The sequence below is a fragment of the Epinephelus moara genome, chromosome 20 (genome assembly GCF_006386435.1).
Source record: "Epinephelus moara isolate mb chromosome 20, YSFRI_EMoa_1.0, whole genome shotgun sequence".
In the NCBI taxonomy this organism is placed as follows: Eukaryota; Metazoa; Chordata; class Actinopteri; order Perciformes; family Serranidae; genus Epinephelus; species Epinephelus moara.
In genome coordinates, this window is record NC_065525.1 from 27,384,745 (window position 1) to 27,400,214 (window position 15,470).

The window sequence follows — 15,470 nt, forward strand, 5'->3', positions numbered from 1 at the left end:
ATATATATTTAAAAAAAGACAAGCAGATATTTCAAAAATATCTATTGCATATGCTTTTTATAGGGTCATGTAAAGAAAATATGATTTTTTTCTTTGTGTTTTTTAGCTGTGCAAATAATGATATATTCTATAATATATACAATGAGAAAACAACAAAACATATTCTTATTTCTCTTATTATTGTTATTATTATGGGGGTTTTTTTCTCATAAATAAAGCCCCTTTACTGAAAGCTGACCTAATGTCCGTTTGGAGTCCGATTAGAACTACAAACATGGCGTCCACTCAGTGGACAAACAGTGACACCCACCGTCCACCAGCTGTAAAGACACACGAGTTACAAAACACAGCCGTGCAGCCATTAGCCTTCACGTGTAGTGCTGCGTTATGCAAACACTGGACTTCCTGCACCGCTGCGTTAAACGCTGAACAAACGCTGAACATCACAGGTGAGCAGTCTGTTTTAACCTTGTTATGTCAGCTAGCTGAGCACATGCCGAGTTAGTCTCCGTGTTGTGTTGTACTTCAATAACTGTCTTGTTGTTTTTTAGGGTGGAGAAATGAAAGCCAAACCGACGAAGTCAGTGGATGCATCTGAATCAAAGAATAAAGTGAAGAAGAATTCTGGTCCAAGTCTCGCCAAAAAACTACGAGACAAAAAAGATGGAGAAACATCCAAACAAGGTGTGCAGCCCTCCCAGGACAGGACAGCTTCAGCACATTGGACATGAAATGTTCTTGTCATGATTTGATTTGCGTGTTTTGCAGAGTCTCCCCCCAAGTCTGCAGGAATCCGGAAGAGAGGAGGGTATGGGAGCATCCTGCACTACATTTACAAGAGCACTCTGGGACAAAGTCTTCACTCACAGATGAGACAGGTGAGACTGTTAGACTGCGCAAATACAGAAACTAACAGTGTGCATCAACTTATAGAGTCATCATGGCTGTATATGGATGTAGTTCTACTGCAGTTTACTGACTGTGCATGTGTGCATCATTTTCTGATATGTAGAAACATACACCTACTGGCCATTTTATTAGGCACACCTTGCTAGTACCAGGTTGGACCCCTTTTGCCGTCAGAACTGCCTTAATTCTTCGCAGCATAGATTCAACAAGGTGCTGGAAACATTCCTCAGAGGTTTTGGTCCATATTGACATGACAGCATCATGCAGTTGCTGCACATTTGTCAGCTGCACATCCATGAAGTGAATCTCCCGTTCCACCACATCCCAAAGGTGCTCTATTGGATTGAGATCTGGTGACTGTGGAGGCCATTGGAGTACAGTGAACTCATTGTCATGTTCAAGAAACCAGTTTGAGATGATTTGAGGTTTGTGACATGGCGCGTTATCCTGCTGGAAGTAGCCATCAGAAGATGGGTACACTGTGGTCATAAAAGGGATGGACACGGTCAGCAACAATACTCAGGTAGGCTGTGGTGTTTAAACAATGCTCAGTTGGTATTAAGGGGCCCAAAGTGTGCCAAGAAAATCTCCCCCACACCATTACACCACCACCAGCAGCAGCCTGAACCGTTGACAAGGCAGGATGGATCCATGCTTTCATGTTGTTTACGCCAAATTTACACCAGTGAATTGCAGCCTCAGTTTCCTGTTGTTAGCTGACAGGAGTGGCACCTGGTGTGGTCTTCTGCTGCTGTAGCCCATCTACTTCAAGGTTCAACATGCTGTTGGTTCAGAGATGGTCTTCTGCAGACCTTGGTTGTAACGAGTGGTTATTTGAGTTACTGTTGCCTTTCTATCATCTTGAACCAGTCTGGCCATTCTCCTCTGACCTCTGGCATCAACAAGCCAATGTCACCCAGAGAACTGATGCTCACTGGATAGTTTCTTTGTCGGACCATCCTCTGTAAACCCTAGAGATGGTTGTGTGTGAAAATCCCAGTAGATCAGCAGTTTCTAAAATACTCAGACCAGCTCGTCTGGCACCAACAACCATGCCACGTTCAGAGTCACTTAAATCACCTTTCTTCTCCATTCTGATGCTCAGTTTGAACTTCACCATGTCTACATGCCTAAACGCATTAAGTTGCTGCCACAAAATTAGCTGATTAGTTATTTGTGATAGCTAGCATTTGAAGCGGTCGGTGAGTGTATATTCATGGTCGTGTTAACTCCTCAGGTTGCAGTTGTTCATCTAACTCTGTTTTCTCTTCCAGTGTCTTCAGGAGCCTTTTGTCCGCTCGTTATCATCGTATCATTTCCACTCTGCCAGCAGCCCCTTCAACCGCAGAATCACCTGTCTGGAGTGGCATCCCACTCATCCCACTACTATGGCCGTGGGCTCAAAGGGTGGTGACATATTTCTGTGGGACTATGAGGTGCCTGAGAAAAAAACCTTTATTGAAGGGGTGAGTTCCTGCACTATGGTCTGGTTTGTTGTACCAGAAACGTCACTGACCAACAATATGAGGCGTTCAGCAAATTATATATTTTCTTAAAACACTGCTTTTTAGATAATGCAAAATATTAAAGCCTATTTCTACCATTATGATGAAAAAAAGATCCTCTTAGTCACTATTATGAGAAGCTTTCTTAAATTAATGAGTTACAATCTTTGAGAAAAACTTTCTCAAAATAATGTCTCAGAATCTCTAAATGATGAACAACTTGCTCAAATATTGAGAAAAAGTTTTCAAAACTAGCAACAAAAGTGCACTCGGTAGAGTGTAAGTAGCTGCATTATGGAAGCCTATTTCTGCCAGTGCGAAAAAAAAAAAAAGATCCTTTGAGTCATTATAACAGGAAACTTTTTCATTATAATGACTTAGTATTGCTTATCATTAATTTCAGACACTAAATCATTGTTATCTCCACCACATTTGTGTGCGTGAGTGTGTTTGTCTTGCAAACTACTGGACCAATCAGTCTAGTATTTTGTGTGCACATTTATGTTGATATGTTCCAGAATCTCCCGTGGTTGCGGTGGTCCATAATTTTTGAAAAACCTGTTTTATTGACTTTTTTATACCATCATTACCTGCTGACTCCATGCTCCTCTTAGCTGGCTGTTAGGTCCACAAATTTTCCAGAAACTGGCTTAAGTAAAAACAACAACCTTACCATCTGTTGCAGGACACATGTTGGCCTTCATCGTAGCTCAAAAACTGACATCCAAAGAAAAGTTTGGTCCAATTTTGAACGGTAACATTTGCAGATTAAGTCCATATCTGATATATTATGATCCACCAATGTTGGGCCCGTTGTAAGATGGATTATGTTAGTACCCATTTTTGTTTTCTTTGCTGCCATCTTGACTGTAAAAAAGTGACAGTTCCACCAGGCACAGCTGTGACCCCGTTTTTTCCCATCAGCTGCATGGCACCCTACCAGAGCGGGAGCGTTTCAGAAGCCAAACATTTAGCCTGCCTGATTTTGTAGCCGTTACAGATTTTTTTGAATTTGTCATTTTTCCTTTATATTTGTCCTTCTATTATAAGTAAGTAACCAGGGTATGTAGTTTAAAAAAATTGTCTGTTTTAATTGTGTTATTTCCTACTTTGTAGTGCTGTAGCCTACAGATAAAGTTGAAGTCCGGTTATGAACAACATGGATCAAAGATTTGTGGCTGTGTTTTAGCTATTTAAAATACATTCATCCTGATTATTTTATCACATCTATATTTCGCATATAGTGCCTCTTAGCAGGAAAACCTGATCTGCTCCATGTAATGAACTGCAGCTGCTTAAAAAAAGAAGAGGCCTGTGTTTTTTAAAGTTTCTGAGATGCTTCTGAAACACGCTGCGGTGCTTCTCCTGGAATTACAAGAATTGTCTAGAGTGGCCACGATCATCCCGGGTGGCTGCCTGGCAGAGATTTGCACTCTACTGATGGCACTTTTCTAGTTTTGAAAACCTGTTCTCATATTTTTGAGAAAGTTTCCCATTGTAATGACTTACAGGATCTTATTTTTTCATCACACAATCAGAAATTGGGGTCCCTAATACAGCTATTAGAGGCCAAGAACAAATACATTTTGAGGCTGTGATTAATTTCATACGTGTGCACATTAAATTGACATGACGACACACTGTCATTGGTTCTCTGCTTAGATGGGGGCTGGAGACTCAGTTACAGACATGAAGTTTAACCAGTTAAATCCCACTCAGCTGTTCATCTCGTCTATGGGGGGTATGACAGCACTTCGAGATTTTAATGGGACAACTCTAACGGTGTTTGCCCACACAGATGAACTGAAGTAAGAGACTGTGTCCCTTTTGTTTTCTGTTAGCTACAATCAAAAAGGATTGCAGCTTTTAAACCTGAGCATCAGTCTTCTCATCAGGTGACACTCACTGGTTTAGTGGTGAACATTTGTGTGGTGCTGAGAACTGCCCTATGACAAGCCTGCATTTGTGTTTCTGTGGACAGAGCGGAGCAGGAGACTTTATCGGAGGGATGAAGTTCTGCCCGACAGATCTTTCCAGAGTCTATGTGGCTTCTGGCGAGGGCACATTGACCATGCAGAGCTTTGAGGGCCGCACACCCACCGTTATGTCCAGAACACAAGACTGTGGCCACGATCACCATAATGTTTGGTGAGGAAACTGGCAGAAGACTGATGCTCAGAATAAAGATGTGATTATCATATGCTGTAGTATATGCATGTATGTTTACGTCTCAAACAGTCCAGCTTTTCAGGAAATACAAAAGCTGTGTTTAAGGATTTGAAAGATGATAGAAATAAATAGCTTTGACTGGAGAGTAATGAAGTAAAGAGAATTATGTTCATTAGTGTCAGTTTCAAATGTTTTAATACACATTCTGTTAAATATATTAAAAATGTTGATCATTATTTCAGACATTTTCTAATTCTGCAAAATTTTCTCTGTTGGATCATAAAGTAATTGTTGCAGTATGAAAACTAAAGCTTCATCTCTGTTTAATTTTAGTTATCTCCAGTAAACTCACTTTGTTCTTTGTTTCCTTCAGCTACTGGTACTGCTGTCTCGACGTGTCTGTGAGTCGACAGATGCTTGTAACAGGAGACAATGTGGGACAGCTCGTACTCCTGGGTTTGGATGGCCAAAAGGTACGTGTGTCCACTGCCCAGTGAAGAAGATAATTTTAGTAATTCTACTGTGTTATAATGAGAAAAGAGCTCATGTTGTCTTGAAGCCACTAAAGAGGATCGGTATTACTCAAGCAAGCAAGTACTGCAATGACTTTAAAAGCTGCTCATTTTGATTGTAAATGCCTTCTGTTGTTTGTATGTTGCAGATTTTCAGTGACAAGTTGCACAAAGCCAAAGTGACCCACGCAGAGTTCAACCCCCGCTGTGACTGGTTGTTGGCGACGGCCTCGGTCGACCACACGGTGAAACTTTGGGACCTGAGAAACATCAAAGACAAGAAGAGCTTCCTCCACGAGATGCCTCATGAGAAAGCCGTCAACTCAGGTAACACTCACTCAACATTTGTGCAATATGGTTGTCATAAGGTTGAAAATCTAGATTATCTTGGTAAAGCTGTTACTGTCGTTTCCTCGCAGCCTATTTCAACCCACTGGACTGCTCCAAGCTGCTCACCACAGACCAGTATGACCAGATCCGCGTCTACTCGTCCTCTGATTGGTCGAAGCCTCAACATATCATCCAGCATCCACACAGACAGTTTCAGCATCTCACACCCATCAAGGTTTGTTTCTTCTCCAGATATGTATCTATCCTTCTGTAACTCATCCTGAGGGATCATGACTTCAGAAACAAAACTAACAAACATAGTTTAATTGCATAAACGAACATGAAAGACTTCACTACATGGGACTAAAATTAAGTTAAAGATGTGGATTTTCAGCCTTTTCTGTGCTGTGGATTATTTTTATATTCAAAATGGACCGTAAAGCACTATTAAGACTGCATCACTAAGTTTTTTAATGTTGTTTGTTAAAGAGAAACATGTCAAACCTGATTTTCTCTTTGCTTGACAGCCATCAAGGCATCAATGCTTAAAGGAAGACGTACAGTGAAACTACAGCTTCTTGTGACTAAAACACATTCCATCCCTTCGGCATTCAGTACAAGTTTAAGAGAGATGTCTGGAAAAAGTCTAAGTGTAGCTGGACGGGGCTTTAGGACAGAAGCTAAATGCATATTAGACCATGTCATTGGTATCAAAATGGGTTTAAGAGTCAGTTGGAGAAATAATATTAATATTTAGGTCATTTGTAGATACAGTGGAGCCCACCTACAGTGATCAACTGCATATGTGGATCAAAAATCTTGGGACAATCATTCCTACACAACTGCTGTTTAAATAATTTGCTTATAGTAATTAGACTGCTTAAAGTGTTCATTGTGGGTCGATCATGTATGGAAAAACATCTAAAACTACGGTTAACTCACGTGATTCTTTGCCTAGAACCGATAATAATTTTCTCTCAATGAAATTGAAGTCTCCTAAAAGCTTGTGACAAATGTCAAAAACAAGCCAACGAGATGCAGCAGTGGAACTTGGCGTTCCTTGGGCTACCTTGTGTATTCTGCTCTAACAACAAGAAACATGGGTGCTGATGGAGACAGAAAACAAATGTGACAGCACCTGTGGGTGAGGCAGCCCTTGTCAAGTGGATTGATAATGCGCGGTCACATAATGCTCCCATGTGATACCCACCATTACTTTAAAGACCTATCCATGCAGTAAATGTATAAATGTCAGTGAGATGGTAATCTACACAAGGAATAAAGAAAAAGTAAAAATATTTGGTTATGATAATCGTCCACTTTATAGTGATCAATTTGACCTGTTGTAATAATGGACCAGGTAGCATTTAAAGAGACATACCAGGGGTAAGCAATATCTTGTCATTTGTAATTTTGATAACAGAATACTGTTGTTATTTATCTGTAGGCCACATGGCACCCTGTCTATGACCTCATCATGGCGGGCCGCTACCCTGATGACCGAGTTTGCCCCGGAGATCAGAGGACCATCGACATCTTTGATTCCAACACAGCAGAGCTCGTGTGTCAGCTGCAGGATCCCACCGTGTCAGGGATTAAATCTGTAAGTATGTTTCTAACAACACTGTAAAAACCACAAAGACAGGAAACTGTAGTTGTTAAAGCAGAGATATATTTATTTACAGGTCAACAAATTCAGTCCATTGGGTGACGTGATTGGATCTGGAATGGGTGAGTTTTTTAAAAGCACGTTATTAATGGATGTGATGTCAGATCAAGGCAGTTCAGTGAGAGGTGGTAGAAGTGAGTCACTAAAGCTGCTTAATGTTCACTCACAGGTGTGACGGTGCTGGTGTGGGATAGAAACGAGTGGTTGATCAACGATGGGCACAAAGAGTCGGAGAAAGCCTCGACCTCAGTGGACAGTTTACAAGGCCAGAGGAGGAATCGGCAGCAGCGCCCCAGCAGGGACAGGAGAGGTCCTGCTTTGGATGCAAAGCTCAAGAAGAAACTGGCTTCTCTGAAGGAACCAGAGACCCAAACCAAGACAAAGACGAGTAGTACTAAAAAAAACAAGCAGAGATGAGGAAGATGTAAACTATATCAGCGTTCCCCATTTGGTAAGATTTCGCTGCAGGGTTCTCCATCTGAAAAGAGTTTGGTTAAGACTAAAATTCTGTAGTTGTCACAGTTGAGGTGATGACCGAGGAGGAAGTAAAAGCTATGATCAGTCTTATGCCTCTGATGCTGTGTTCACACTATGAGCAACATGGCAACAGCATGAGCAGCTACAGTCGCTGTTAAAGTGCTGCGCAAATGCTCGTTATTACAGTTATGATGAGCTTGTGTGCGTCTGCTACTTGCCACAAAGCAATTTGACTGAACGCAATCTAAAGTTTGTATTTGGTCAAAACAATCTATACATTTGATAAATGTCGGAGCCATTTAGACATCACATTTCGCTGCCCATTGTGTCCCTGTGTGCACAGCGATGCATATAAAGTTAGCATAGTGTCACTGCTAGAAAACAGCCACATATGACTGGTTGGCGCTTCACCGCGTTATTGGAGCGCTTAAAAGAAGTTGAGGCCAGCTCAGCTTTTAGCAACAAGTGCTGCCAGTCAGTTTGTAGCTTCTTGTCGGCAGCTTCCACTGAAAATGACTTGTGGCCTGTTGCTGCATCGCTGGTAGTGTGAACACAGCCTTTCTCACATTGGGCTCAATTCTATAGTAAAGTAATTAGTAAAAAATACACTAATCTCCAGTTTTCTGGGGACCTCCTGGAACTCCTCTCCCCAGAGACATGTTTGCGAATCACGCAACTGTATAATAGCATGGATGTTAAAAATCCATGCATATATTCCTTTATTAGTGTTCGTTCTGTCTTTAACTTCAGGGATTGTTTGAATGTTTAAAAAATGTTTCTGATGTTGTTTTATAAACCAGTTAAAAACTGGAACTCTTGTACGTTCTCACAAGTCTTTTTCTACTGTACTATAATAAAAATTATGTTTCCTACATGATTTAGTTCTTATCTTACAAATCTTTGACCATATGCGTTACGATAAGCACACGTTAGAGGAAGATTTAAGGCAAAGGATTTATTGCAGACACCTTAATCTCATTCAGAATGGCAGGTTGTGTATCATGCATAATTGAAGAGATAACTTCCGCGTAAATCATAGACCGTGACGTTTGCCAGCTGGAGGAGCACTTCACTCCAGGCCTCCTGTTCTTCGTCTGTCTCCCGATGCCAGGCCTGCTGGGCAGAGTACACCATGCTCAGAACAAGGCTGTCAAACTGATCTGGAGTCAGCGGCCTCCCCCTTCTCTGACCCTTCAGTATGGTCACCATCTGCACCATGGAGCTCACACTTCTGGGAATGTTGTCGTTGATCTGAGACAGAAACGTCCGCCCTTGCTTCATCGATGCTATCTCCTTGTCGAGCAGGACGATGTTGTTGTCCTGGTCGAGCTCCACTCCGCCCAGCAAGATCTGTGCACAGGGCAGAAAAATAAATATGCATCACTTACTCTAGATGTTTGATTTAGCTGCGTGTCGACTTCTTTTAACTCCAAAAATGAAACAAGTACCTCAAACATCAGGTTTGCATCAGAGACTGATGGGCCAGGCTTAAGAGAAGTTGGACTTCTGCCTGCAGCCACATCTAAAGAAGAAAATACTCCAGTTTAACTGTAGAATACTTAAAATGCAGAGAAACTATCAGTGCCTGCATACACTGACACTTTTGCTGCTAACTGCTTATTGATCAGAACATGGAGTATCATTATATAACAACCCTAAAAACGTCTGTCCTGTTAGAAGATCTTCTGTTTCTACTTACCTTGCAGCACTTGCTCAAACGAAAGCAATAAAACGACCTGAAGGCAGATATTAAGGTGTGTTTTCATGGTCATTCTTCCTTTGATTATCTCCGACAGATAAAACACAGCATCCTTCTCACCTCTCTGCTCCCTCGCCCACTGTTGTGAATTCAGGCAGAAGCAGCTCAGCCTGAATACCATTCATTTTTCCACCTTGGAAAAAGGGACCAAAAGCCAGATGGCTGTGATGCAAAGCAGAGAGCAATATTTTTTTATTCTGGTCCTTCATTTCCACTGCGTGCAGAACTTTGAGTTAGTTGGGCTGAAAGTTCACACTGGCAACAACAACAAAAAGACTCATTAAACATTAATGAGTCCAGTAAAAGAGGAGGTTTGACCTTTATGAAAGTAGTTATAGTTGAGTTCATTCTTATATTTGTTCATTCAGGAGTATTTACAACTATAAATAAATGTTAACCCAATGAAATCTAAATATTTAACACAAATCCTGCTGTTTCTCCTTCATACCTGCTCCAGCAGACGTCACATTCAGTCAGTGACACCAGCTGTGGAAAGATAACCAGAACTCCTGCACTAATTCATACTAGAAAACAAATATGCTCTGCAGTCTGAGTATTATTGTCCTAATTAAACCTTCTTTTCCCACCAGTATCTTTACTGACTTTAACAACAATAAACAAAGTCATACACATACACACATCCATTATGTGTGTGTATATATACATCCACAAACAGAGAAGGACAAGAAAAGGACACCAGGACAAAATCTTGGTACAACCACTGAGTATTTAACACACATTTAATCCACCCCCATCCCAAAAGTATGGATTTAAAGATAAAATAAATAAATATAAAAATAATAATATAAAAATAAAAACAAACAAAAACAAATTAAATTAAATTAAATTAATGAGGGAGGAAAAAATAAAAATAAGAGGGGCAAGAAAATCATAAATTACAGGTTGAGGATTGTTTTAGTGCAATACAATACACTTCAGTTTGAGTACACATTATATTGTATACATTTTGACTACACTTAACAAGAAAAAAAGGGTCACCTATTGTATAGCCCCGGGTACTTCCAAGATGTGGGTTAGGTCTGTCCTCTCTATGTAACACATGAAGGGACCCCAGGTGGTGTGATACAGTGATTTATTATCCCTGATAGTATATGTAGTTTTTTTCCAAGGGCCTAATTAAACCTTTAATACAAGAATTCATTAGATTTTTCTTTTCTTTTTTTATAATTAATTTTTTTTTCATCATTATTTTTGTATTAAGCCTGAGCTTGATAAAAATAAAACACAGGTAAGTATAATTGTAAGTAAATTAATACCAACAACAACAAAAAAAATTCAATTAAAACAAAACATGGGGGAAAAATAAATTAAAAAAAATAAATTAATAATGGGGGAAGATGTAACGATGCCTTTATAGTCATATAGACCCACATTATTCATAATAAGATACATTTTACACACATGTACACTATGTTCCTAATGCATTATTGTTTACATGAGAATCATTCATAAGGTGAATTTCAGAGGAGCATCTGGAGCTTGCCAGTCCATTGTGAAGCTTCCCCTTTAGATGTTATTTGAGATTTCAAAGCTCCTCTCTTTGGCTTTTACCATTCTGGTGATTTCTCTTCAATAATATTTAATATTTTGGACAAACTGTACCTTGTGAGCTGAGTGTTTTACAGCTTTATTTACATCAGCAGGAAAAAAGAGTACCTGCAGTACCACAGCTCCACCACCAGGGGGCAGCACCATCAGTTCATACCAGAGACTCGTGTTATGAAAAGGTTTATTTACTTCCGGTGAAGAGTTCAGCTGCTCCTGCATGATACAGTAGTGGCGATAAAGGTAAACACGACTGTTTACTTGTCACTTTCAAAGCGTTACGACTCTTTTGTCTCGTTTACAGTCCTAATTATAACTCTGCCACCAGGATATCACTGTTGAACTGTCAGTCAAGGGAACGTTAGCCAGCCAGCTAGCTGCTGTGGTTGCTAACGCTAGCTAATCATAACAACAGAGCTAGCGTTAGCTTCTCAGGCACTGCACCCTCATCTGTTTATGAACCGGTGACATTAACACCTAAAAACGTGTTTCAGAAGTGCATTTTAATAGCAATATAACCAAGCCGTTAAGCAGCAGCCTCTGTGTTTTGGATATTATAACAATATATACTCATTTCACAAGATTGGCTAAAACTAATACAGTCTACCGTTAATGTAACAGTCCTATAACCTCTATGAGGGTTATAGGTGAGGTGTGTTTAACTGTATGGTGCTGTTGGAGGCTTTATTTAGTGTCTCATAGTTGAACTAAATGAGGTGGGCTTATGTTTAGAAACACCATTCAGTATAACGCAGTACAATTTAACAGCACCACAAAATACAGTCTCCAGAACAACCATGAAGTTCAATCAATGTCGAAATTAAAGGGATATTCAGCTGATGAGTATCAAAACATTGCAGTACAGAAATGCTTAAATGTGTTTGACTGTTACCTTTACTAAAGACCACTGACACATTTTCAAAATGTCCCATTCAGGTGAAGTGAATAACACTGATGATTTTGTTACAATGCAGTGCTCTGCAGGATCCTAGCACTCATGTGGATGCCACCTGACTCGGTCCAACCACCCAAATGCCATTGCAGACCAAGTACCTCGCTCATGGCAACAGCACTCCCCAATAGCAGTGGTCCTCCCAGCATAAAATGTGCCATGCTACACTGCGAAAACTGCTCAGGAATGGCCTGAGGAAGGTGACAGAGAGCTCAAGGTGTCGACCTGGCCTCCAAATTCCCCAGATCCCAATATGATCAAGCATCAAAGGGACGTGCTGGTACCCCACCTTATAACCCACAGGGCTCAAAGGATCTACCCATAAGGTCCCAGTTCCAGTTCCCCAAAGGTCCTGTGTCATCCCTCAACAGGTCAGAGCCAAGTCTGTTCCAAAGAGGCTCCACTGTGGATCGGGGCTACCTCTTGGGTACTGGCACATCCCACAAATGTTCAATCACATTGGAGTCTGGAGAATTTGGAGGACAGGTTGATGCCTTGAGCTCTTTGACACTTTTCTTGGGCCATTCCTGAGCAGTGTTTACATTGTGGCATGGTACATATTCCGCTGGGAGGACAACTGCCATTGGGGAGTGCTGAGGGCATTGCTTGGACTGTAGCTGTGTTTGGGTGGGTGGAGTGTGTCAGACGGCATCTACATGAATGCCAGGACCTAAGTTTCCCTAACATAACTTTGTAGCAATGCTATTCTCTTCACCCGCCAGTGGCTTTAATGTTTTGGTGGATCGGTGTATATCATAGTAGTAAACACTACAGTATCAACATCCGTATTGGCCTCCAGTGTAAGGCTATAATCAACCCTACTCTACTGAACATTATAACTTAATGAAGGCAGGATTTTGTAGTAGAGTGCATTAGTTTTAGCCAGACATATTATATAAATTGGTGTAAAATGATGCTATGTTTTTTGTTGACTCTGTCAGGTGAGCAGCAAAGATGGATTCCAGCGAGGATGGGGGCCTCAGTGTCGGGGGCTCTGTCGGAGAGGAGAACTACTTCCTGGGATACACCTTCACCGACCGCTCCCACTCCAGCCGTGTAGTGAAAAGCATCATGGACCTGTGTCTGGAGGACGGCCTGTTTGCTGATGTCACCATCACCGTGGACAGCAAAGAGTTTCACCTGCACCGGCTTGTGCTCTCAGCACAGAGCAGTTTCTTCCGCTCCATGTTCACCTCCAACCTCAAAGAGTCCCGCAACCGCTCTATAGAGCTGAAGGATGTCAGCGCCACTGTCTTTCAGCTGCTGATTGACTACATCTATCACGGCACGATTAAACTGAGGGTTGAGGAGCTTCAGGACACCTATGAGATGGCAGATATGTACCAGCTGACTGCACTGTTTGAGGAATGCTCCCGCTTCCTCTCGCGGACGGTAGAGGTCAAGAACTGCCTGCAGGTGATTCGCTGTTTTCACAAGTCTCTGCGACTTAGTCATAAATGTGTAGTATCAGTTTAATAATTATCTGTTTTTGTCCAGGTGATGTGGCTTGCAGACAGACACAGTGACCAAGAGTTGTATACTGCAGCCAAGCATTGTGCTAAAATCCACCTGGCCCAGCTGCATCAGGCAGAAGAATTTCTTAATCTGCCTCTCTGTCTGCTCTTGGACATTATCAAAGGTATTATCTGTCTCTCAATCAGTATGTGCCATGACTTCCTGGTAGCATGTGCCATGGTGTCCTATCTGTCTGTGATGACATCTGAAATAGAGTTTTTCAGTTTACTTTAAGCCATGTGCTGTATTATTATTTATATTACTTTGTTGTTTATGTAATATTCTAAGGGTTTGTTTGTGTTCAGATGGCGTTCCGAGCTCCCAGAATCCAACAGTGGCCATTGAGTCGTGGATAAACCACAACAAGGTGGAGAGAGAGGAGTTCTCTTCTATCCTCCAAGAAAATCTGAAGGTGACATTCTCTCATCTCGAGCTGAAAAATATTTTTAAAAAGGGCGCCCTTATTTTACGTTTGCTGTAACTGTTTGTATCTCTGATGTCTGATATTTCTTCATCTTGTTCAGGAAATTGGTGAGAACGTCCACATTTACCTGATTGGTAAAGAGGAGACACGGACTCACTCCCTGGCCGTGTCACTTCACTGTGACGAGGATGATGCGATCAGCGTGAGCGGCCAGAACAGTTTATGCCATCAGATCACCGCAGCCTGTAAACACGGAGGTGACCTGTATGTGGTGGGCGGGTCCATCCCTCGCCGGATGTGGAAGTGCAACATGCACACCATGGACTGGGAACGCTGCGCCCCACTGCCCAGAGACCGCCTCCACCACACCATGGTCTCTGTCTCTACAGAGGACGCTATCTACTCACTAGGAGGTAAGACGTTACAGGACACGCTCTCTAACGCTGTCATCTACTACACAGTGAAGGACAACATGTGGACAGAAACCAGCCAGCTGGACAGTGCAGTGTCCGGGGCTGCTGGTGTTAACCTGGGCGGTACCATCTACCTGCTCGGAGGGGAGGAGAACGACATGGACTTTTTTACTAAGCCATCACGACTGATTCAGTGCTTTGACACCGCCTCCCAGAAGTGCCAGATCAAACCCTACATGCTGCCTTTTGCAGGCTGCATGCACGCTGCGGTCCACATGGACGTGATCTTCATTGTAGCAGAGGGAGACTCCCTGGTGTGCTACAACCCTCTGCTGGAGAGCTTCACCCGCCTGCGCTTCCCTGAGGTGTGGAGCTGCGTCCCTTCACTGTGGAAGGTGGCCAGCTGTAACGGCTGCATATACGTCTTCAGGGACAAATGTAAGAAAGGGGACGCAAACACGTTAAAGTTTAACCCGGCCACATCTGTCGTCTCCGTTATCAGAGGTATAAAAATCCTCCTCACAAACTGGCAGTTTGTTTTGGCCTAAACTGTCCTTTGGATGTTCACACAGCCGCCACAAACAATCAGGGAAGACTGTTGGATAACTTACGATGACTTCACCGTTCAGACATCCTGTGAGGAGACCTGCTGTGCTCTAAATGTATTTACTCAGCTGGTTTCTGTGTCACTCATTCCATTCAGACCAGTACAAACAGTTCAGCAGTGTGCGTCACTTGCTTGTATTATTCCAGTGTGTCTCATTGTGGATCCCTTTAGCTGACAAGTCAAACAAATTGTAGTGATGCTGTGACCAGTGATGAACTAAACGACATTGTTTCCTGTGCACCGCTTGTTTTATTGACACGCATGAACAACTTCAGTGTAAGAACTTTGCTGAACATGAAACATCCTTCGGTATATTGTACGTGAACACGTGTGTCATGATGTTGTAGGTGAATATCCTCAGATGTCAAATTTGAAGTGCATAAACATGATAATGGAGGATGTTTTCTAACTTTTCAATTTTTCACACTTTCTTGTCTTGAGATTGTATTTTTTGATGTACATGTTAAACTGTTAACAGAAATGTTAAATATATATCGCTGTAGCTAAAATCTGTCGCTGTCTGATCTCTTATTTACATCCCTTTAGTCTTTATGCATTAAGTATCTCTCACTGTTAATACTATGCTTATTCCCAGAGGTTTAGGATCTTTCATTCTTGCAGTTGTGCAGGGATGCATTTATAAATGGCACGTTGTGTTTTCAC

General features: G+C 41.8%; 3 protein-coding genes across 3 annotated transcripts; 2 read left to right on the forward strand and 1 right to left on the reverse strand.

Moving 5' to 3' along the window:
• The first annotated feature begins 324 nt into the window (after positions 1 to 324).
• On the forward strand, positions 325 to 8,440 carry ddb2 (damage-specific DNA binding protein 2). The gene is given in 12 exon segments (XM_050074203.1): positions 325 to 449; positions 552 to 684; positions 769 to 878; positions 2,184 to 2,375; positions 4,396 to 4,562; positions 4,957 to 5,056; positions 5,245 to 5,422; positions 5,515 to 5,660; positions 6,873 to 7,028; positions 7,111 to 7,156; positions 7,264 to 7,491; positions 7,494 to 8,440. Coding segments are annotated over 11 exon segments (1,476 nt in total). The 5' UTR covers positions 325 to 449; positions 552 to 560; the 3' UTR covers positions 7,523 to 8,440.
• Positions 8,441 to 8,570: 130 nt separating this feature from the next.
• LOC126408404 (protein FAM180B) lies at positions 8,571 to 9,343 on the reverse strand. Its single transcript, XM_050073933.1, has 3 exons — positions 9,271 to 9,343; positions 9,020 to 9,093; positions 8,571 to 8,921 (listed from the first exon to the last, which is right to left on the reverse strand). Exons 1-3 carry the CDS (start codon positions 9,341 to 9,343, stop codon positions 8,571 to 8,573), a joined length of 498 nt encoding a protein of 165 aa, XP_049929890.1.
• A 1,733-nt stretch (positions 9,344 to 11,076) lies between these two features.
• On the forward strand, positions 11,077 to 15,310 carry kbtbd4 (kelch repeat and BTB (POZ) domain containing 4). The gene is made up of 5 exons (XM_050073079.1): positions 11,077 to 11,139; positions 12,790 to 13,264; positions 13,346 to 13,487; positions 13,669 to 13,775; positions 13,888 to 15,310. The coding sequence occupies exons 2-5, from the start codon at positions 12,803 to 12,805 to the stop codon at positions 14,746 to 14,748; spliced, it is 1,572 nt and encodes a 523-aa protein (XP_049929036.1). The 5' UTR covers positions 11,077 to 11,139; positions 12,790 to 12,802; the 3' UTR covers positions 14,749 to 15,310.
• Positions 15,311 to 15,470: the final 160 nt, after the last annotated feature.

Bases quoted from the DNA above. Each gene is read 5' to 3' on its own strand.
- LOC126408404 (XM_050073933.1), bottom strand. From the start codon at position 9,343: ATGACCATGAAAACACACCTTAATATCTGCCTTCAGGTCGTTTTATTG. The intron at 9,094-9,270 runs GTAAGTAGAAAC...TTTCTTCTTTAG, and splicing joins GTTTGAGCAAGTGCTGCAAG to ATGTGGCTGCAGGCAGAAGT. The intron at 8,922-9,019 runs GTACTTGTTTCA...CCCTGTGCACAG, and splicing joins ATGCAAACCTGATGTTTGAG to ATCTTGCTGGGCGGAGTGGA.
- kbtbd4 (XM_050073079.1), top strand. From the start codon at position 12,803: ATGGATTCCAGCGAGGATGGGGGCCTCAGTGTCGGGGGCTCTGTCGGA. The intron at 13,488-13,668 runs GTATTATCTGTC...GTTTGTGTTCAG, and splicing joins GCTCTTGGACATTATCAAAG to ATGGCGTTCCGAGCTCCCAG. The intron at 13,776-13,887 runs GTGACATTCTCT...CATCTTGTTCAG, and splicing joins TCCTCCAAGAAAATCTGAAG to GAAATTGGTGAGAACGTCCA.